The sequence below is a fragment of the Vigna unguiculata genome, chromosome 10, assembly GCF_004118075.2.
Source record: "Vigna unguiculata cultivar IT97K-499-35 chromosome 10, ASM411807v1, whole genome shotgun sequence".
NCBI lineage: Eukaryota > Viridiplantae > Streptophyta > Magnoliopsida > Fabales > Fabaceae > Vigna > Vigna unguiculata.
The window spans coordinates 13,405,184-13,428,099 of NC_040288.1; the positions used below are offsets into that span (position 1 = coordinate 13,405,184).

A 22,916-nucleotide genomic window follows, 5' to 3' on the forward strand; every position below is an offset into this window, starting at 1 on the left:
ATATATACATATATACATATATATGTATATGTATATATATACATATATATGTATATATATATATATATATGTATATATGTATGTATGTATATATTATGCGTGTGTACATGGTTAGAGAATATCATAAATTTGAAAAGGAAATAACATTCCATTCAAAGTTTGAAAGGCAGAAAAGATAATATGAGGATGAAGAACTTATGATTTAACGGAAGAGGCCATGCCATTAAAAGATGTTTCAAGATAAGTGTTAAATTAAATAGGCACTTGATCATATGATTCAAGATAAGATTCAATTAAGAATATAAATTTATCTCTCCTAAATACTAGGAAGTGTCTGAAGAGAATAATAAAGTTGTATTGTATGTACCAACGGTACAAACCGTGCTGAATAGAGTATAACCAACCGCTCAAATGTGGAAAGTCATTATTAAAATCAGCTAAACATCTAATTAACATAAACATGTCGTTAAGAATGTTTAAAGGAAATTGGGTCGTAATTAGTTCATACCTAATAAAAAGCCTATGGAGAAAACTAGAAATACACGTCAAATGTGTAGTTGTTCAGACATTCATTAAACTTTTAATATAACGTTAATTGTTTAAACCGATTGAACCTGAGCTTAGATTAGCATTGGAGCACCTTTAAGAAGTAACCCCTCATTAGTTGGCAAATAGATTACCCTGGCACGAAGAGGATAACACCAGAGTCAAAAGACCAGGAAATTGTTTTAAGTGGACGTTCAACCCTATACCCGAAACAAAAGTCAAAACCATCAAAATAGTATAAATTCAAGAAATAAAGAATCATGTTTCTTTTTTCCTTTTCCATAACCTTTTGGACCAGAAAAGGAGTGATTTCTTTTAGAGTCAATGTAGTTTTTATATGATTGATTTACAAAAGTTTATGGTCCCTCTTTAATGAAGATGAGAATTTCTCTTTGATTAACCCCTTTTTCTTAATAAGTAGATGCCAATGATTTTTATTTTTGTGTATATTTGTCTTTTATAAAAATAAAACCATTGAAATAAATTGGTTTACGTACATTCACAGATTTTCGTTTTAGTTTATACATATGTTTTCCATTTTTACTGAGTCACATTACATTGAGCAACATACATATGTGTTTTTAAGATGATAAATGTCTTATAATCTTTCTTTTATTGAATTATTTAGAAGTTAATTATTCAGCATTTGATACAAATGATATCACAATCGTAGCACTTGCACATTAAAAAAGTCCACAACCTTCCATTGTTGTGCGTTTAATTCATTGTTTATTGTGATTAAAAAAGCTAAGTTAATTTGTTTGTTATAGCTACGCTATAAACATTTTTGTTTCTAGTATTTTAACATTCAAGGCCACAACAAATCAACTTCAAAAGTACAACCTTAAAATATAATTAACTTATATAAATTTGGAGGTATTTAGAATGTATTTAAATCATATAGAGATATATTTTGTTTCTTACTAAATTACTATGAATAGTGATAAAACATGCATACTTAATCAACATTTTATATTATAATTATCTCTATCTACAATTAATTTTATATATGTTATGTCTTAAGTGCCAATAATTAATGTTATTAAAATAATATTTCTTTTCCCTTTATAACCTATTTATTTGAATAAACTTCCTTTTGTTAAATTTATATGATTGATATTTTTTTTTCATCTTTTAAGCATAATTTAGCCCAAAACATACTGTCATATAATATTAGAATGTTGATATTTAAGAAAACAAACTACAAAAGTGAAATCATGTCAAGTTTACCCAAACAAATCATTAATCAAGTTGTGTTTACATCTACAAATCGTTGAAAAGTTCCCAAATAGTTTTGTAGATCTGTAAAATTATGTGAATACAAGTTAATTTAGGTTTAAATACATTACCAAACACCTTATAAACCGAACTAAAAAGAGACAACCAACATCAATTTAAAATTTAGTTATGCCAAATATATCATCATTTAGTGATTCACCCTATATAAACTAGTAATTAATTTCATATACTCATAAATTTACCTGCTTTAAAATTTCAACTATCATACGTCTTCATCTAAGAACAAATCATCACCATGATCAACACAATATCTCTTTCTTATATGGTATGAACATTTTATTGTCAATGTTCTATTAGTTTTCCTTTTCTTTTCATTCTTATCCACTTGACACATTTTCACTGCACTTTGAAACATCCACAAGAATATCAAATGAATGACCTTATACAGATATTTTCATGGCTAATGGTAACAATTTTTGTGTAGGTTCATGTGAGGACTATCTCTAGAGGAGCAATAATTTTATTTTCAATAATGATGTTGCTATTTGACAAAACTCACTCAATTGTTTTAGAGCCTGATGAAAATCATATAAAGTCAGCTACTTTTTTGTCTGAAAATTTTGAAGTGGGACCAGGAAAAATTGTGGTGAAAACATTATTAGATATTGACTTTCCAAGGGGTCACATTGGGGTCAAAAGTTTTGATGTTGAAGTAGTTGATGAAGATGGTAATTCAGTACCGTTGTATGAAACTTACCTTCACCATTGGTTTGCTGTAAAATATATTGAAAACATTACCATGTCACAGTACATTAAACAATCTCATGACCTTCGCAATGGTATCGAATTTGAAAGAAATGATGGTGCATGCCAAGGTTTTTTACTTCCACATTATTGGGGCTTGGGAGCAGAATCACGGGGAACATCTTCAAATCTTCCAGATCCTTTTGCAATTGAATTAGGTAATCCTACGAAAATAAAGCATGGGTTTAAAGAAAAATGGTTGTTTAGCATCATGGTTATTGATACACGTGGAACACAAGATAGAAAAGGTTGTACAGAGTGCAGGTGTAAGCTTATGAATCTCCCAAAGGACTTTTACAATGTCACAACGGGCATTAATGGTCAATTGTTGCCTAGAAATTATAAAGGAGGACTCTTTTGTTGTCAAGATAACGTACAATGCAAATTAAGAAATGGTTTTCGTGGCCCAACGAGAAAGCTTTCCCTAAGATACAAAATAAAGTGGGTTGATTGGGATGAAAACCAAGTGCCTCTTAAGTTCTACATACTTGATTCAACTGATCGTGTAAGATCAAACGGTTCTACACCAATTCATGATTGTCAGGTAGATGACTTATTCAATACATACAATACTTTACAAATCATAAGCAAACTTTTGAAACTCATCTATTTTCCAAACAAAAGTATTAGGCTATTAATTACTTTTTTTGTCGGTATGTGAGTAAAATTAATTTCTCAATTTGTTATAGGCAGAGTATACGATCCCGAGAAATCATTACAATGACATCCCTCATATTAAGAAAGCAAACATACCAATGACAAAAGGTGGTTATCTTGTATATGGCACTGCTCATATGCACACCGGTGTTGTTAATGTTACTCTATATGGACAGGTAATATTGATATTTGTTGTTCCCATATAAGTTGTATCATGTAGTTAAACTTACATTAAATTTGGTGTAATTCATATGTTCATTAGGAATGCATTTTGTTCTTGTTTCTATATTTCTATAAGAAATTAACAAGTTTATTGAATCATCTCTATATTTACGATTATGCTTAACTTAGGATGGAAGGGTTTTATGCACTTCAAATCCAAAATACGGAACTGGAAAAGAAGCAGGAAATGAAAAGGGTTACCTAGTTGGAATGTCAGTTTGTTATCCTAAACCCGGTTCTATCAAGATCGAAGATGGTGAAATTCTAACACTAGAATCCGTATATGAAAACAAGTTTCGTACCGGAGCTATGGGGCATTTTTACATTTACTTGGCAGACCAAATAAGTATTTGAAGGAAATTTGATGTGAAGTAGTTATTTATCTTTCTATAATGACTTATACAATTTGTAGTATAATTGTAATACATCAATACCAATTCTAGATCATCATTATGTGTATTAATGTTGTGTTACTTTTACTCCATTACTTGGTTTACGATCATGTTCTCTTGGTGGGTTATATGGTATACAATCATTTTTATGCTAATTGATATTATACATAAAAAATAAAGTTTTTGTTAACCAAGTGTCAAATTGAATCCCTTAATAATAAAAGAATGTGCGGAGTTAATCGCGAATCAAACCAAAGTGAAGATGAAGTGAAAGGAATAAGCACAAAAGTTGAAAATGATTAAGTTTTCTCTCGTATTATGCAAGCTAGTTTTTTTCCATCCATGTAGAGATCCCTACAATTCACTTTTTTAAAGGGGAATTTAAAAACTTATGTTAAATCTTCTGCACTTATATTAATTGGTAATACATTTTTAATAAATTATACATTCTTTCAAGAAATTAACTATCTTAATGCATCATTGCTAAATTTATGTTTTTTCATATTTAATTTTAAAATAGGTTTAATATATAAATATCATTTCAAAATTATTACTACGTGTATTATTTTTGGTTTACTTTTAACCCACCGCTTAGTTTATGATGGTTTTATTTGAGTTTTAGTGTTTGGTTGATGCATTGTTTGATATATATATATATATATATATATATATATATATATATATATATATATATATATATATATATATATATATATATATATATACACTACAAGAATAAGCTGAATTACCCACGGATAATTATCTACAGAAAAAAGTTAGTCTGTAAATAGCTATTACATACGGAATTTCCCACTGATTTTAATAATATTAATAAAAAAATAAAAAAATAGGAAAGCTTGACCCATAATAAAGTTATCTACGAGAATAGGGATAATGGGAAATAAAATCCATGGATAAGACTAATTAATCCATGGATAAAATAAACCTAAAAAAATAAATTAAAAACAAAAAAAATTAATATTCTTCTGCCAAAATCTATTGAACGTTCCAAATTTCATAAAATTTCTATTCAAACCTATTGTCTCCACAAATGTCTTGAAACCTAGCTCCCACTCTCCCAAAATCTCTAAATCTTCCAAAATTTTTGACAATGAACCCTAAATCTACGGAAAATGGGAGAATCTTGAATGGGGAGAACTAAGTTTTTTTTTCCGCTGTGCACAAGTGTTGCTGCGTGATTCTTTTGTCACAACAAAGCAGAAGAAAGAAGGGTCCTTCTCACATAAGTGCTACGTCTCTTTTCCCTATTTGGTTTTTCACAGGTGGGTGAATGATTTTTTGTTTTGCTAACAATACACTAAGAAAATCTCGTTTACTAATTGAGCTTATAATTTAAAATATGTTTTGAATTAAGTGTCATTTTGAGTCGGAGAACAATAAAAATACTTGTTTAAAGTGAGGTGCAAATAACACAAAAATGAACATTACGAAAAAGAAATAAATGAAAAATTGAAAATGAATCGATCATACTCAATATCATGACAGCTAGATATTGTTTTGATCACATCTGTCTAGATAATTAAATTTTAATAACAATAATTTTAATGTATAATAATGTTGATATTCATTTATATCAGATATTGAATTATTTAATTTTTAATAAATAAATATATATATATATATATATATATATATTAATATTCTTATTAATTGAATATGTTAATTATTACAATCCCTTATAAATGAAATAAGTACTTAATATTTAGGTCACTCTTGATGACTTAAATACTTAAGTAGTCCTTATGTTTTTTACTCTCCTAAATACTTAATATTTAGATTACTCCTTTTGACTTAAATACTTAAGTAGTCCTTAAATACTTGGTTTACGCTTATGTTCTCTTGGTGGGTTATACGGTATACAATCATTTTTATGCTAATTGATATTATACTTAAAAAATAAAGTTTTTGTGAACTTAGTGTCAAATTGAATCCCTTAATAACAAAAGAATGTGTAGGGTTAATAACGAATCAAACCAAAGTGAAGATGAAGCGAAAGGAATAAACACAAAAGCTAAAAATGGATAAGTTTTCTCTCGTATTATTCAAGCTAATGTTTTTTTACATCCATATAGAAATTCCTATAATTCACTTTTGTGAAAGGAAATTCAAAATATGTAGGATGATTAATGATCTTGATTGATTGAATCAAATTAGAAAGTTCTTGAAATGAAAAAAAAAATAATGAATTTTAAAATTTAAATAAAAAAATGGAATAAATTCTTTGCTCTAAATTGAGAGAATGCTAAATCTTCTTTGACTTATAACAATGTATTGGCGAAATATATAACAACCTTTATTATGTATGGCTTAATTATATTTTAAATCTATAATAAATTTGGGAAATCTTCCCTCAAAAAATGGAGTGTCTTTTACCTAAAGTTAAAGAGAAAACACAAAGGTCAAAATAGTTTCGTCCATTGGGCAAAGGATAGAAAATTTGAAACTTGCCCTTTTATCTACTTTTGATATATGAAAATACGTTTTCTTCATGATGTTGCACACAAGTCATTGCTTCCACTCTTAACATTTGAAAGAGCTTAAGTTATTATTTCATTAAAAAATCTTCCGCTTTCCACTTTATCAAATAGGCATAATTGGTGATTTAGTCATCTAATTTGTTGGTTTCGCTCATTTTAGTCCTCTTATTATTTTTAGATTCAATTAAGTTCTCCAATTTTTTAAAAAGATTCAATTTAGTCATTTTCATTAAATAAATGTTAACACTGTGACCGTACATACCACGTGTCATTGTGGAATTTTCTATTTTATTTTTTTTTTATTATTTTTTTAGATAAAAAACATAAACTGCCATGTGTTAGGCTATGATCCTTCCACATGTCAATTCATGAATGTTTAATTTTTTTGATTTTTTATCATAATAAAAGTACCACGTGTCATGTCATAGTTGTGCCACGTGTCAGTATAACAATTGTTTTTGTTAATTTAGTCCCTCTGTTTATAATTTTAATTGAATTTAGTCCCCTTATTTTTTAAATTGATCCAATTTTGTCCTCTCCAATTTAAGACCAAATTCGTAATTAAGCTTAATTAAAATATTTTTTTATCATTTGTACATTAAATCACTCCCTAAATACTCATATTATTTCTTTCTTAGATTTTTTTTCACTTGTAATTTTCACATTTGAAATTTTGTACACTTGTAAGAAATAAAATAATTTGACAAGCTTTATATAATTATTCATTTGTTGTAAGTTATTGGTCTTATATAGGGTTTGTGATGTTAGGTAAAATTTTGATTGGGTCTTTAGGGTTTATCATAATTAGATCATCAGGCCCACTACTTAAGGTGTAGGGATGATAACAGGTCGAGTCGGGTATGGATAGTGCCTACTCGCAATTTGACTCGCAAAAAAAAAATTCATTCGCTATCCATTCGTTTACTTGTCGAGTATCCATTTAAAAAATACTTGTAGGTATTTTAAAACTCATGGATACCCGTGGATACCCATGAATATTTAAAAAAAAATCATAAATTTTTAAAATGAAATTTAAATAAAATTAAAAAATTATATAATATAAAATATAAATTTAATTAAATATAAATTTAATTTAATCTAATAAAATATAAATTAAATTTTAATTTTAATTAAATTTAACTTAATAAAAAATAATTTAAATTTAAATTTATTTTTTTATGGATAACGGGTACCCGCTGCGGGTACGAATAGTATTATACCCGCACCTGACCCATTTATTGTGTCCTACTATCAATCAAACTTTATCCTTTTTTTGTGATCTTAATGCTTTATCTCTATTTGATGAATCCAAAGGGGGAGAAAAATTGGAAGCATTAAAATTGGATCAATAAATTTGGAATTTAATGGAATTGAAGCCATATTATTGATAGGGGGCATTTACATATGTTTGTGCTTGTTATCTTGTATGTACTTCTTTTGGAAACATTTTTCAAATTCACAAGTTCAATCCAATTTGGAAGATGATGCTTAGATGGGACTTCATCAATTCATGGAGTCCAAGCAAATAAAGGGTGATCCAATGGAAGCAATATTCAATGGAGGTTGGCTTCATCAAATCAGGCGGAGAACGTTGGCACAAATAGTCTGGATGATTTGGTGCTTGAAGATTTGATGAAAGTACATGAAGTCATTGCCTTAAAACATGTTGAACCATGCTTACATTGATGAAGATGTGGAGATTTGATGTTTCACATGTTGATCAAGCCTTCTGTGCATGCTCTCTATTTGGATTATTCATGGTGATACAAGCTTGAAGATTGTAATTCATGTTGTAGACCATTTTGCATTAATTAGATGTATAGGGTCGTAGTTGTGCCTTTTAATCTGTTGAAAGGTTTTTCAACAGGTTAAATGGTGTCTTTTAATCTATTGAATGGATTTTTAACCGATTAAAAGGTTTGCTACAATAGTCTTAACTAGGACATATTCAATCAGTTGATTTATTTTATAATCGACTAATTTCACTTAAGTTAAGTGAAATCAACTGATTGATGCGAAAATCAACTTGTTGAATTTCGTAAAAATTTGACTATAAAAGTTGTATTTTTCGAAAGAGAGTTGAGGAAACCATTTTTTAGAACGAAAACCTTCTGGAGTCTGTGAAACTTTCTCTCTTTCATGATCATACAATGTGTAGCTGTTGAAGATTGACCTTGGATCATTCTTGGAGCTTTTGCTTGGTGTTTGAAGCTTAGAAAAGGTGGTTTTGGTAGGCAAGGTTATCATATCACTAACGTTTGGTCTTTCTCAAGCTTTTAGGTTGTGCCTAGTGGTTTTTCAGGTCTACAAGAGGTGGCTGGTTGTGTTGGTGAGATTCAAGAGTCATTGTATGGTGTTTTTGCATATTTGGAAAGTGTAGTGTTGTAAACTTTGTAAATCTTTTGAAATAGTGCAAAGGTCAGGCTTAGGTTGCCTTGACCAACTTGATGTATCTCAGGTTTGAGTGAACCAGTATAAAAATCTTGTGCATTGCTCTTTTTTCTAACCCTTCTCACTTATATTGCGCTTTAAAGTTTAAAGAATTTTTATTTGAACCATCTTTTTGACATTCTTGTGTGATATAGCATAATTTGAAGCTTTGCTCATGTTTGTATAACTCACAGGAATCAATCTTGTTTGTTCTTTAATGTTGTTTATCTAGACCTTTTTTCTATGGCTTGGTCTACTCCTACAGGTTTATGGCTTCAAGAGGTTAAAGAATTCCCTTAAAAGGATACCACCTTGCATGAATTGTATGATAATTGTGTTGATGGATATCTCCATGATTCCAATTATTATGCAAAAAATGGCTTGTTGTTTTGGAAAGATAAACTAGTAATTCCATCAAATGACAGGAATATTGACAATACTGGGAATATTAACTGTATTAGATGGAGACTCAGTGGAATGCAAGGACTGTTAAAGTAAAAGGAAGACTCGTTGAATGTGACATCTGCAGAAACAAAATAACGGTTAAGGGGAGGAGAAAAAAACTTGTATCCTTTTTGTGATCTCGTAAACCCTAAAAAGACACATTTGGGTGATCGAGGAGACAATTTATCAAGACTATGACTAAAATTGTGCACAAAACATGTAGACCCAAAAACCTTGAGAGGTAAGGGATGAAGAGGTTCATGAGGAAATAAAATAGAATGAGGTATTTTATTATCTAAAACCGAAGAAGGCATTCGATTAATAAGATAATAATCAATAAGAACAACATCACCCAAAAAATATTGAGGAACCTCACCATGAATTAAAAGAGTGCGAGTTGTTTCAATAGGATGTCTATTTTTGCGTTCAGCCACCACATTTTATTGAGATGTATATGCACAAGAAGTTTGATGCAGAATGTCACACGAAGCCATAAATTGTTTAAAAGAATTGGAATGATCTGCCGTTGAACGGGCCTCCTCCATCGCGCGCGCCTCCTCCATTATTGTTGTCGCAGAGGTTGCGAAGATGCCTCCATTGTCGTCATTCAATCCCGCTTGTAGGTATGTGCTTCTCCTTTTCCAAATCATATAACTCTCATGTGGGTTTCATATGTCTATCGATGTGTGTGTCGAAGTCACGATTTGGCTCATAATGGTTAGTCGTGGGATGTTTGACGTTTTCCGTTCAGATATAGTGGTGAAGAGAGGTTGTTCTGCTTCGCTAGCGAGATGAATGAAGGCGTCGTGAAGCTGTTCCGGTGTGATGCGGTGGTCGAAGATGGTGGTGACGACACACTAGAGGCATTTAGGGTTTGAATGGTGGCCAGGGTTTTTGATTTGGAAGAAGGTTGAAGATGATGATGTGGCACAGTATGGTTGGTGTAGGTGTGTGTACAAGGATCATGGCTACATGTGATGTTGTTATTGGATCAGAAAGTACTTTTTTTTTTAATTTGCGATGCACATTAGGCCTCGGTTCCTTCTAGAACCGAGGTAGTAACCCTCGCATATGCCTCGGTTCATAACTGAGGCATAAAACATATCTTTTTTTTACCTCGCCAGTATATGCCTCGAGTGTAAAACCGAAGCCAAAAAGCCAAAATACCTGCGGCATAATCTCTTCCCTGCACTAGTGTAACAATCTTCATTTATAATTTTCTTTTTCACTAATTCAATGAAAGATTAAATAATGAATAATTAAATTAATTTCATATGGTGATAATAATAATAATAATAATGTTGAGAAAACAACCCCGTGGATTAAGAGGTATTGATTTTGAAATAAAAGAAGTGAGAGAGAAGGAAACTTGAAGAGGATAACAAAACCTTGAACTTTCTATATATTTTCTCTGTCCATTTTTTATAATGTTATATTGTTATTAAACTTTGTAAAATTGTTTTTTTATCATAGGTTTGTGAATTTGTCTCAATGACTATGGATTCAACTTAGGCGAACAAAATTCTTAATGAGTTGAGTTCAATTTCAACCCACGTCAAAAATCGTAATTTTTTTAACCCAATTCAATCATGCTAAGGAAGTTTGCTTTTACACCTCCAAAATTTCTTCATGCACCTTAGTAATTTCTTCCTACACCTCCATACACTTAAAAATTCCAACTTCACCCTCTTTTTATTTTGAGTTTCATAATACACAATTTGGAGATGTTCTTGTAAGCATAGTTTGGAATGCAAAAAACTGTATTTCGAATTATACATTTTGGAATGTAGAATCCCAAATATAATTCTTGCATTCCATAATGTATAATCTAGAATACAAGTTTTGTATTTCAAATTGTACATTCCAGAATATAAAATAAAAAATACATTTTGGATTATACATTTTGAACTCAAAATAAAAAAAAAAAAAACCACATTTCAAATTGCATAATCCAGAATGCATTTTTTATTTTGCATTGTCGCACAATCTAGAATATCTTTTTGAGGAAGAAAAAGGTGAAGAGGGTGTGTGGGGGAAGGAGTAAAAGGCCAATGGAGGAAAGGGTTTTAGAGGAGGTGAAGGAAGAAAGGGTCGTGAGTAGAGGTAGAGGAAGAAAAAGCGACACCAACGAAAGTGGATGAAAGGACTTCAATGAAGGTGAAGAAATGAACGTCAGTTAAGATGGAGGAAAAAGAAGGAAGAGACATATGCAAGAAGGAATAAAATGGAAAAAAAAGATAAAAATAAATGAGACATTTCACAATTATACGAGAATATAAGGTGAATCATAAACTTATTTGGAATTCTATTGGAATACAAGTTAAAATGTATAAATGTATAGTTGTGTAATACTCATAATAGATCAAATTAATTTACTCAAACACACTTTTAACAAGTGTATTCTAAATTCTCTCTTACCTGGATGCCATACATTTCGTGTACATCTTTTCCCTTTTTGCCTTGCTTTACTAACATGCTAAACTCTACATCCTCCATTAAGAATCCTTCATTCTATAGTAGCCTTGCATATATATCCTATTTATGCACTATCATAGCTATATATCACTAGACATTTATCTCATGATGGAATTACCTCGTGCAAGTTAACTAGACAAAAAATATGCACAATCGTGGCCACTTCAAGCAACTCCTTTAGGACCACGTATAGAGGTTTAAGAAATTTTCTAGGACCTAATAATTTGATAAGAACATGAATAAAACAATTTGTAAACAGTTCATTTAATTGAGAGCATTAAGTCAGATATGGACACCGAAGCGTGATTAGCGCGCCGGAAAAGATGATTTATTGTCTATTATGTTAAACCTATATGCCACATTTTTCTTCCTCAGTATCATTATACACTATAATTGTTGTTTTCATGTGATCAAATTGTGCAATCGCTTTAACATTCTTTGTTACAACAATATCAATTTATATTTCTTAATTTAGTGCTTCGGGTTCAATTTTTTTATGTTGTTTTGTATATAAACAAACTATGTTGAAAGGAGAACTAATTTTGTAATAATACTACGGTTAAAAAAATTGTTAAAATTACGAGATGTTTGGAGGATAAACACACACAATAAAAAAAAATCGACATCAATAGATCTTGGACAAACTCGTATGAAATATAAACACAACTTTCAATCAATAATAATTTTATGTGATATTCTACTTATATATTTGTTTTACTCATTCTTATCAATTAAAAAGTTTCAACTCATCTTAAATATCTATAAAGAAAATGTAATTAATTTTGATACATCTAAATAAATGATATTCAAATATTATAAATAAAAAAATTAATATAACACATTTTGTCACATAATTATTATCATTTCACGAATTTGAACATACAATTTTTCACACTTTATTTTAAGTTCAATTTTTATACATTTTATCATATGAATTTTCTTTTTATATATTTTACCATTGCATTTTTCAAGGCACATTTAGCTTTATGTTTTGGTAATAAAACAGCATTGTTTTGTAAAAAATGTGATCAAACCTAACTATTACACGTCAATTTTGTTGTTTCACATTTAATATATATCCATAAAATATTGATGATAACAAGATGCTAGAAAAAAACTTACATAATAAAATTCATAAAGTAGTAATAATTGAGAGATAAAATATATAATTAAACTTAAAAAAATAACTAAAAAAAATTCAATAAAAGTTTCTACTTTTTTTATAAAAGATAATCATTGATAATATATGAAGAAGCATTTTTCAGTAATTTTATGATTATAAAATTCGTCACAAATAATTGGATGGAGCAAGATGGCATAATGTGAACTAAGATCTGCGGAGACAAGTTGGGCCCAAATTTAGGGTTTGGTTATTAAAGTAGTCTATGATTCTCAACATTTTTATTTTATTCACAAAAACCTAAACGCCTTTGATTTATATATGATGTATAAGGTTGTGGGCCAAAAGGAGTGTCATGAGGTTGTGCTTTTGCATGAAAATTTCCTTTGTAATGATGGCGTTTCTTGCTTTTGCTTCCTTTTCCTTTTCTTTTGCACATTTAGGCATGGACTTATACAGTTATATTTTCTCTTTTAAAATTACCCACTATTTATCGTTATTTTTAAATCTAACCTATAAAAGTCCAACAAGTAGATTAGATATACATAACTCAATGTATTTTGAAATTTTATATTTTTACATATAAGTGTTTTTTTATAATATTTAATATGATTGTATATTTAATGCTTGAAACTATTAATTACATTAAAATAATTTCATGTTAACTAATTCACACGTTTGACAATATTATGACTTATTTTACTTACGTAACTCTTTTTACACGGTAGAAAAACCTCGGTTGCTGCATAATTAATATAACATAGTACAAACCATGAATATGGGGTAATAATGTGGTAACAGTTAAATTAATTTTCTTAAATATAAAAAATCATTAAAAATAGTTAAACAAAATAATAATAATAATAATAATAATAATAATAATAATAAATTATTAAACCTAAGAAATAAATAAAATTATACCATGCTTTTGAATCTATCTATTTATCTACTAGCATAAACACAGGCGTTATCGCGCCTATATGTATGATTGTTTAAATATGCATAATATTATATTAGTAGGTGATAATATTGTAACGTTCTTAAGTTAATCTATATCAGAACAGAAGAAAAAATAATCATTTGATAGATAAAGAAGAAAAGAAGAAACAAAGATAACTGATTAAAAATAAAGTGAAATATATCAAAACAAAAGAAAGAATAACCATTTGATAAATAAAAAAGAAAAGAAGAAACAAAAATAGCCGATTTTATAAAAGGTTTGTAAAAATAACGGTTAATTTTTAAAAATTTAATAAATTATTATATTTAAAGGGTAAAATTGGTATTTCAAAATGTGGACACAAAAAGGGAAATCCCTTTATATATTGTTATAGATAAAAATAAAGTGAAATATATCAAAACAGGAAAAAGAATAACAATTTGATAAATAAAGAAGAAAAGAAGAAACAAAGATAACCGATTAAAAATAAAGTGAAATATATCAGAACAGAAGAAAGAATAACCATTTGATAAATAAAAAAGAAAAGAAGAAACAAAGTAGCCTATTTTATAAAAAGTTTGTAAAAATAACGGTTAATTTTTAAAAAATTAAAAAGTTATTATATTTAAAGGGTAAAATTGGTATTTCGAAATGTGGACACAAAAAGAGAAATCTTCTTTATATATTGTTATAGATTATATATTAAGAAAAGAATATACTACCAAAATTACTATATTACTCATTTTCTTTTCTTGACACGTGTCATAAAAATTAGTTTTTTCGTCATTTTAAAATTCTGGTACAAAAGGACCAGGGTTCAAATCCTACAAAAGTCAATTTGCTTTTAATTTTTTCATTTGTACTATAATATTAATTATAAATAATATTATTATTTGCAATATTTTTATAAGTATTAGTGTTTCTAATTATTAATAATATTATTATTATAAATATTATTTATAGTGATTTGTACTAAAATTATAACAAATATTAGTAATATTATTGTTATTATTATATGTTACTATTATATATTATTACTATTAGTATTATTAACATTATTAGTAGTAAAGTTATTACTCTTATTTGTAATATATAATATTATTACTATTATATATTTTTGTTAGTAATTATGTCTCAATTTTTATTAGATTATGATAAATTATTTATTTGTCTTAAACTTAAAAAAATAGGTATATTGATAAATATATGATTATTTTAAAATTTCACTCCAATATTTTATTGTTGATGTTCATACCAAATTTGAAGGATTCGTCGACCATTATTGAATTATGTCAATCTTTGACAAAAGCAAACAAATTAAAGATATTTTACTTGATTGATTGTCTAATTCATTTTATTTAACTCTTAATGTTTCATTTTCTACAACGAAGATTATCAAAACAAAATTCAGAATAAGATGAAAGATAAATTTCTTAAACACAATATGGTTATTTACATTCAAAGAGGAATAACTAGAGATTTTTATTCCCAATAAATTATTGATGAGTTCAAAATTTTTTACCATAAATTACTTTGGCTCCTCCAAAATTATTGGTCAAGTTCCGTCACGGATTATCATTATCAACTATAATTAATAATCATTATTACTATCAATTATAAATATTATTATCATTATTATTAATTATAATTATTTATATTATTATATTACTATTATTATTATTATTAATAAGAACTATAATTATTATAATAGTTATTATTATTATTATTATTTATTATTATTGTTAGATACACATTTTACTTTTATTTACTATGTAGGAATTAGGGATGACAAAAATACCCGCGCCAGCGGATATCCGCAGATAAAATCCGCGACGTATAGTTACTACCTGCGGATAACGGGTTGGGGGTATTTTAATACCTGCTTATAAACGGATCGGGTACGGGTATCATACTATCTGTACCAGCGGGTACCCGTTACCCGCAAAAAATTAAAATTAAAATTTAATTTATATTTTATTAAGTTAAATTTAATAAAAATTAAAATTAACAGTATATTTTATTATGTCAAATTTAATTATAATTAAAATTTAATTTAATTTATATTTTATTTTTATAATTTTATATTAAAAAATTTATAAAATATAATTTTTTTTTAAATATTTGCAGGTATCGGGTATCCATGGATACCCGCGAATTTTAAAAATATCCATGGGTATTTTTTAAGTGGATACCCGACGGGTAAACGGGTGTGTAGCAGGTTGTTTTTTTTTTGCGGGTCGGGTTGCGGGTAAGCACTATCCGTGCCCGACCCGACCCGTTGTTATCCCTAGTAGGAATCATGTTTCAATTATTTATCATTTTTATTTGTTTTGTTGTTCATTTATCTTTCCATTTGAACAATTATTTCAATTTAAAAAAATAGTTACTAAAATTAGTAAAATAATGAAATGAAAAATATTTTTTTATTATAAATAATTATTTAAATTTAAAATATAATAATTAAGAGGATATAAATGATAAAATAAAAAGGACACCAAAGATGTTTATTTCTTTATATATGTAATTGTATTATTATTAATATTATTATTAGTAGTAGTATTAATATTTTTTTATCACTACGCGATATTATTATAATAGTATTATTATTATTATTATAGTTAGACACATATTTTACTTTTATTTATTACGGGATCGTATCTCAATTATTTGCCCTTTGTATTTGTTTTGTTATTCATTTTATCTCTATATCTTGGTAATTTATAATTTATAACTTATATTAATATTATTATTATTATTATTATTTTTAATGGTTAAATAAATATAATAACAATAATATTATTATTCTAAACAGATTTGAAATAAATAAAAAAATGTACGTACACGCACGAGTCATATACTATTATAATTATTTTTTAAAATCAATTAACTGCACCATACTATGATATTAATTTTATTTATTATATTTAAAACTGAATTTAAACTTCATTTCATTAATAATAACATTTACAACAGTATAACCTAATTTTCATGATATTTATTATTTTATTTTTATATTATTGTTATTATTATCAATTATAACTTGAATTATTATTATTATTATTATCTCTAATTATAATAATAATAATTATTATTAACTATAATTGTTGTTATCAACTATAATTATTATAATAGTTATTATTATTATGGTAACATACACATTTTACTTTTACTTACTATCTATGAATCATATTTCAATTACTTTTAAATCTGATTGAAAATATGTTTGCTAATTTACTATAATAGTTTGCTAATTTACTAAAACAAATATGTTTGAGGAGATTTAATGTAAAGCCCTCTTATTTCAGCCTCAATCTTTAAGGGCTGCCCCAAAATCTAATGGGCCTAAGGGTTGTCCACAGGGAGCTAAATGACCCAAGACCTGCCCTAACCCACTCATTCGTCTCATTTTCAGAAAAATAGTTCCCTTATTCCTTCCTAGAGCAGCTGCGAACTCTCTACTAGGGTTTAACCCCCAATCTACTAGGGTCCTTATTTGCTCCCAAAGGATTACATATTTATCTCAAAACCAAAATACTAAACATATGAACAAAATCCCATGCTATCCCTCGCTCCGAGTTTATGCATCTCCTGGCCCACCTGTCAAATCATTTGCTCCCGGATAACGAGTTACCCGATCATCGCCACACACACACAGAAAGGGTGAGCTATGCACAAAATATAAACAGATACATAAAATAAATATACCACCGATCCCAAAATAACATAACTAAAATTTCATCATTTTTCAAATTACCCAACCATGACCTCATAGTCCTTCATGAGTCATATTCATTAACTAGGTCTTAGGACTTCACTGTGCTCCCCGAAACTAACTCATTCGTGGTCCAACCCTATGAACCTATCACGCTCATAGTCCTGCCCTATAGACTCCTCATCTATAGTAAATCCTCCAAGCCTTCTCGACTTGGACCCTAGCACGCACGCAATCACCATACTATGGACTCCTTGCCCAATAGTAGTCGATGGGAACATCACAGTTCCTTGCCCATCGTGTGTCCAACGCATGTAATCACCGTACTAAGGACTCCTCGCCCAACAGTAGCCGAAGGGAACTCAACCAGTTCCATGCCCATCATGCGTTCAACCATTCAAGCACATCCCAGACCCCTATTGGACTTAGTCCTTCAAGCCCAAACACCACACTACATGCATATACTTCCTATACTTAGGGAAAATAGCCAAATCAACACACACAAGCACACACAAACATGGTAATTTGCATAAACTCGCTTAAGCCAGGGACTCTCACCCAAGCTAAGCCCTCAGCCTTGCTTAGGCTAGTTCATCTCGCCTGAGGGAGCTTAAAATAGTAGCATCATCACGTTATCTCGCTTAGGCGAGATCCTCTCCCCTGGGCGAGCCAGACCTTCGCTCAAATTAACCCACACCTCTCCTGAATGAGAATTCAATCAAACCAACATCAATTCTCATTGCTACCTCGCTTAGGCGAGCCATTCTCGCCTAAGCGAGCATCCTGTCGCTCAAAACCCTAATAACTTCTTGCCTAGGCGAGAAGTCGCGCTCAAAACCCTAATAACTTCCTCGTAACCTCGCCTAGGCGAGCCAATCTCGCCTAAGCGAGACTGTATTTCGCTCAAACCCAACCCTGGTCGCCTGAGCGAATTGCTCGAGTATAATCACTGAATGGACTCCTGCAACTCTCGCCTAGGCGAGAAGGAGTCGCTTGAGCGAAAATCGCAGAGCTTCGCCATTGTTCCATCACGAAAACAACCCACACCATACCCAAAACCCAATAGATACTATACCAAGCATTTCAAATCAACCATCCACATATTAGTTTACATATTTGCATCCGATGGAACTACCAAGACCCAATATTTATCCAATTTTAACCATGCAATTCCTAAAACCCTCACTCTAATCATAAGGATGCATAACATGTCTTTACACACAATCTCAACCAACCAAATTACCAATTTACAACACCTGCCACACGAAATTCTGATTTCACAGAATACCATTTATAACAGTAGAGACCCAATATAGTCTAAAAAACCAGTTTAGAACCATAAACCACGTGAACTATGCATGAGCCCCTCCAACCTATACAATTGGTAGATTTTCAATCCACAATATCAAAACATCCCAACCACAAACTCATATTGCATTCAACACGAATTTCATACCATACAATTATCAATTTCATACACCTAAAGTAACAATACAAAAATTAGGTTCAGCTCCCCTAACCTGGAGTTTTTAGTCAAAAATTGAGAAGATAGAACGCTCCTCCTCAAACCTTCTCCCAATTCTCCCTTGTGCACCCAAAATTCACCACACGCAAGCCAATTTTCGTTGCTTCTCTCACAGCCACTAACCAACACTGCCAAAACCCTTACTTCTACCTTGGGCTTTTATATGTGTCTTGTTAATGGGTTTAAATGAAAACACGAAAATACCCTTAATGAGGTGTTATACATTTCAATTTAAGGGTAATTACAGTGGTTTAATACTGGTTTTTCAACCCTTTGGCTGCTCCTCCCTCTGATTTTTACCTTTGCCCTTTCAACTCCACCCCAAGCTAGAATTAGCAAAAATAAAGCATACTTTATGTCCAACAAGGTTTGAACCCGTGACCCTCCACTCATGAGGCCAAAGCACAACCACTATGCCAATTCACATTTAGTGATACAGTCCAATCAATATAAGTTTACAATACCAATTCCATACTCATACATATCATTAAAATCAATAATAAAACAACAACACATAATTGGCATACATAGGACTCGAACCCAAGTCCTCTCACACAAACCAACTCTCAACCATTTAAGCTAGTACTTTTCCACGTCACATCAAACAATAATTAATGCCATAAAGGCTCTTTCTATCCGCATTTATTGATTAATTAATTAATTTTCATGGGTCTTACACAAAGTGTCACGTGAATCAGAGTCATCTAACAAAGGAAAGTGAATAATAGACGCAAAGGGTCTCGGTAGCAGAAGAGTTTGTAGACGTGTTCTAAAGCAAGTATTAGAATTTTAACCTTGGTGTGGTGGAGTTCACTTTTGCATTGGTGTCTGAAGGAGGACTTGTGCCAATAATTTCTAATTGGATGGTTCCTACTAAGAATTTGAAGTAAATACGGAAATGGGGGAGATGTTGGACGAGTAGTGGCTTATACTAAATATAACGACAAGGATGACTCTGAGCTTGGTGAATCTTAAAGGAGAGGTAGTGGGAGGATAGACTGTTCAAGGGAAAACGTTGGATAAGGGAGGGTAGACTTCTTGGCCTATGGTTTAAAGGGTGGAAACATGATGAAGGTAAGGAATTTCAAACAGGTTAACGGTATCATCAAGGTTTAGCGGTGAGTTTTCCAAGTGTGAAGAGAGTCCTTAGAATGTTCAAGAGGAGTATTGACAAAGGTCGGAGTGACTAGTAAGACATATGGTTTAAAAAGGGTGGATGCGATGTTGAGAAAATAGGATGTTAAGGCTATACACAAGGGAGTCAAAAGGGTTTTGCAAGTTCCATAGAAGTTTTGGAGGAAGGTTTCTCAGCGATGATTGATTCCTTATCACGGCAGACATGAAAGGAGCATCATTTTGAGTAAACAAATAAGTGACTTTGTGTGTTGATCAGAGTGGCGCAACGGGATGACGACAAGTGATACTTATGAAGGGTAAGAGGTGCGTGAAAAGAACTATCTTACTCACGACCTAGAGTATTACTACAACAACCAGTTCTTGTTGAACAACAAAAGTGTCGTTCTTATGAGTATCAATTAAAGATGTTCAGAGAATCATTTAGAGTTGGAATTTTGGGGTTACTCGGAGAAAGTTGTGCAAGAGTAGTAGGAGATGGTTTGAGTTATGATTTCAAATTAGAGTGCCAACTTGGAATTGAGAAAGTGAGAGTAGATGTTTAGCCAGGGAATGGAATTCAAGATCCGTGATTTAACGAGTTAAGAGTAAGGGTTGATTGAGAAACATAAGTGTTTGGGTTGGAAAGAGAATGTGTGAGGAGATTTCATTAGTTGGGTCATCCAACTAGAACTAGTGATTCCCTCAACAGGGTTGGGGGAGAAGCAATTCAGAAAAATCTTAGTTGAGAAGTATCTTAGATTTGATAGGTATAAATCAAACTAAAAATTTCAAGTCAAGGAAAGACATGGTTCTAAGGCTTTTGTGGAAGGATGGTTACAAGTTAGTAGATCAAAAATGAAGGGAAGATACTGAAATAAATTGGGTGGTTGTAACAGATAAAAGTTTGATTTGGAAATGGAATGACTTGGTTAAGGACCTTGTTACCATTGGTTTAAGTTAGTAAAGGAGGCAAGATGTTATGAGTGTCATCATGGATAAAGGTGACCGAGAGTGTTGATATGAGGCAATAAACCAGAAGTCAAGGGCGATCAAGTCAGTGAAGTGATGCTACAAGGAGGGAACAAGGTGGTGTGGAGTGATAACTAACATGCGTTAGTTTGAGACTTGAAGGCATCTGAGGTTTTGGTAAAAACCTACGAGGGGTAGTGGAGAGCATATGGTAAGTGAGTCAGTATATCAGATACAAGTTAGTGGGGCAGGTATGGAGGAGCATTCCAATTTTAAATCTGGAGGATTAGGAGTGCTTCGAGAGTAGTGACTAAACTTATCTACACAGTTGAACACACATCGCTTAGCATAGAGGCAAAGTTTCCAGTGACTATAGGTGTTGGAGTCGCTATATCAGTCATCTTTGAGTGGTGGTTCTCAGAGGATATAAGGAGAACATAGTTCCTTCCTACCACATCGATGAATTTTTGAGGACGAAAATTTTGTTGTTGGGAAGAATTTAAAGCCCTCTTATTTCAGCCCCAATCTTTAAGGGCTGCCCCAAGGTCTAATGGGCCTAAGGGTTGGCCCAGAGGGAGCTAAATAACCCAAGACCTGCCCAAACCCACTCATTCGTCTCATTTTCAGAAAAACAGTTCCCTTATTCCTTTCTAGAGCAGTTGCGAACTCTCTGCTAGGATTTAACCCCCAAACTTGGTCAACATTACTCAAGCTCGATCTCATTTTCTGCTCCATCTTCTAAGTTTGTTCCTTGAGTTGTGGTGCTCCGCTGTTGGTGTCGAGGCCTTGCACTAGCTCATTCCAGGCAAGGGAACCTAGGGTTCTTCGCTTTTTGTCGTATGTTGGTTGTTTCACTTCTGTTTTATGATTGTTGTGCTTGGAAAATGCTTGTCTTGAAATAAGAATGAACTGGTTATCGTTGGGAATGGGTGTATGTCTCTGTCACGTGAAGCAGGAGATGGCGAACTGATGTTCTCGCCCAGGCGAGCTCATCTCGCCTAGGCGAGAGTTGCAGAAACTCGCCCAGGAGTATTGCGCGAGTACTTGCTCAAGCGAGTGAACTGATTTTTTGAGCGAAAAACCATCTCGCTCAAGTGAGATGGCCTCGCCTCAGCGAGCACCCCCAAACTCTCCCAAGGCCACTATCGTAGTCTCGCCTAAGCGAGAGTCTGCAGCTTGAGCGAGGGTACTCCTCTCGCCTAAGCGAGGACGTCTGGCTTGAGCGAGACCCGCTGCAGGTCACGCTATTTTCCTTCGCTTGGTAGTTATGGACTGTTTGATTAATGGATTTACCCGATTTAAAATATGAGGCTTAGAAAATGCATGGAGATCAGGGGTTATGAAATTGGATTGATGTGTTGGTGTGATTTTGGCATGAAATTGATTGGATTATTGAATAATGTCATGAAAGGGATAAATATGCATGAGTGGGAGGGTGTATGGGTTATGAATGACGAACTGGATAAATTCTTGGCATATAATAAACATGAGATGGTTGGCTATGAAAGTGGCGTGGTAATGAGATGAGCTAAAATTCTATATTCATGGATGGAGTATGTGGAGTTGGTATGGGTTTGACCTGGAATATAAAAGAGGTTGATTATAAAGGTTGACATGGGATATATATGCGTGATGAATACATTACTTACTTGTTTGATTATGATTGGTCCATGGTCAGTGCGTAATTCCTTGAAATCTCTAGGTGGGGTTTCAAGGTCGTGCTTCAGTGGTCGGGACGTAATTCCATGGCCCTTGTTAGTGGGTGTCTATGGTGGTGCCCCATCTATATAACTTGGTAAGGATTCAAGGTAAGGATTGCATCCTGAC

At 31.2% G+C, this 22,916-nt stretch overlaps 1 protein-coding gene across 1 annotated transcript; it reads left to right on the forward strand.

The window, feature by feature from the left end:
- The first annotated feature begins 2,037 nt into the window (after positions 1–2,037).
- Positions 2,038–3,834, forward strand: LOC114165265. Its single transcript, XM_028049923.1, has 4 exons — positions 2,038–2,110; positions 2,270–3,133; positions 3,279–3,422; positions 3,598–3,834. Exons 1-4 carry the CDS (start codon positions 2,081–2,083, stop codon positions 3,820–3,822), a joined length of 1,263 nt encoding a protein of 420 aa, XP_027905724.1. The 5' UTR covers positions 2,038–2,080; the 3' UTR covers positions 3,823–3,834.
- The last annotated feature ends 19,082 nt before the right edge of the window (positions 3,835–22,916 follow it).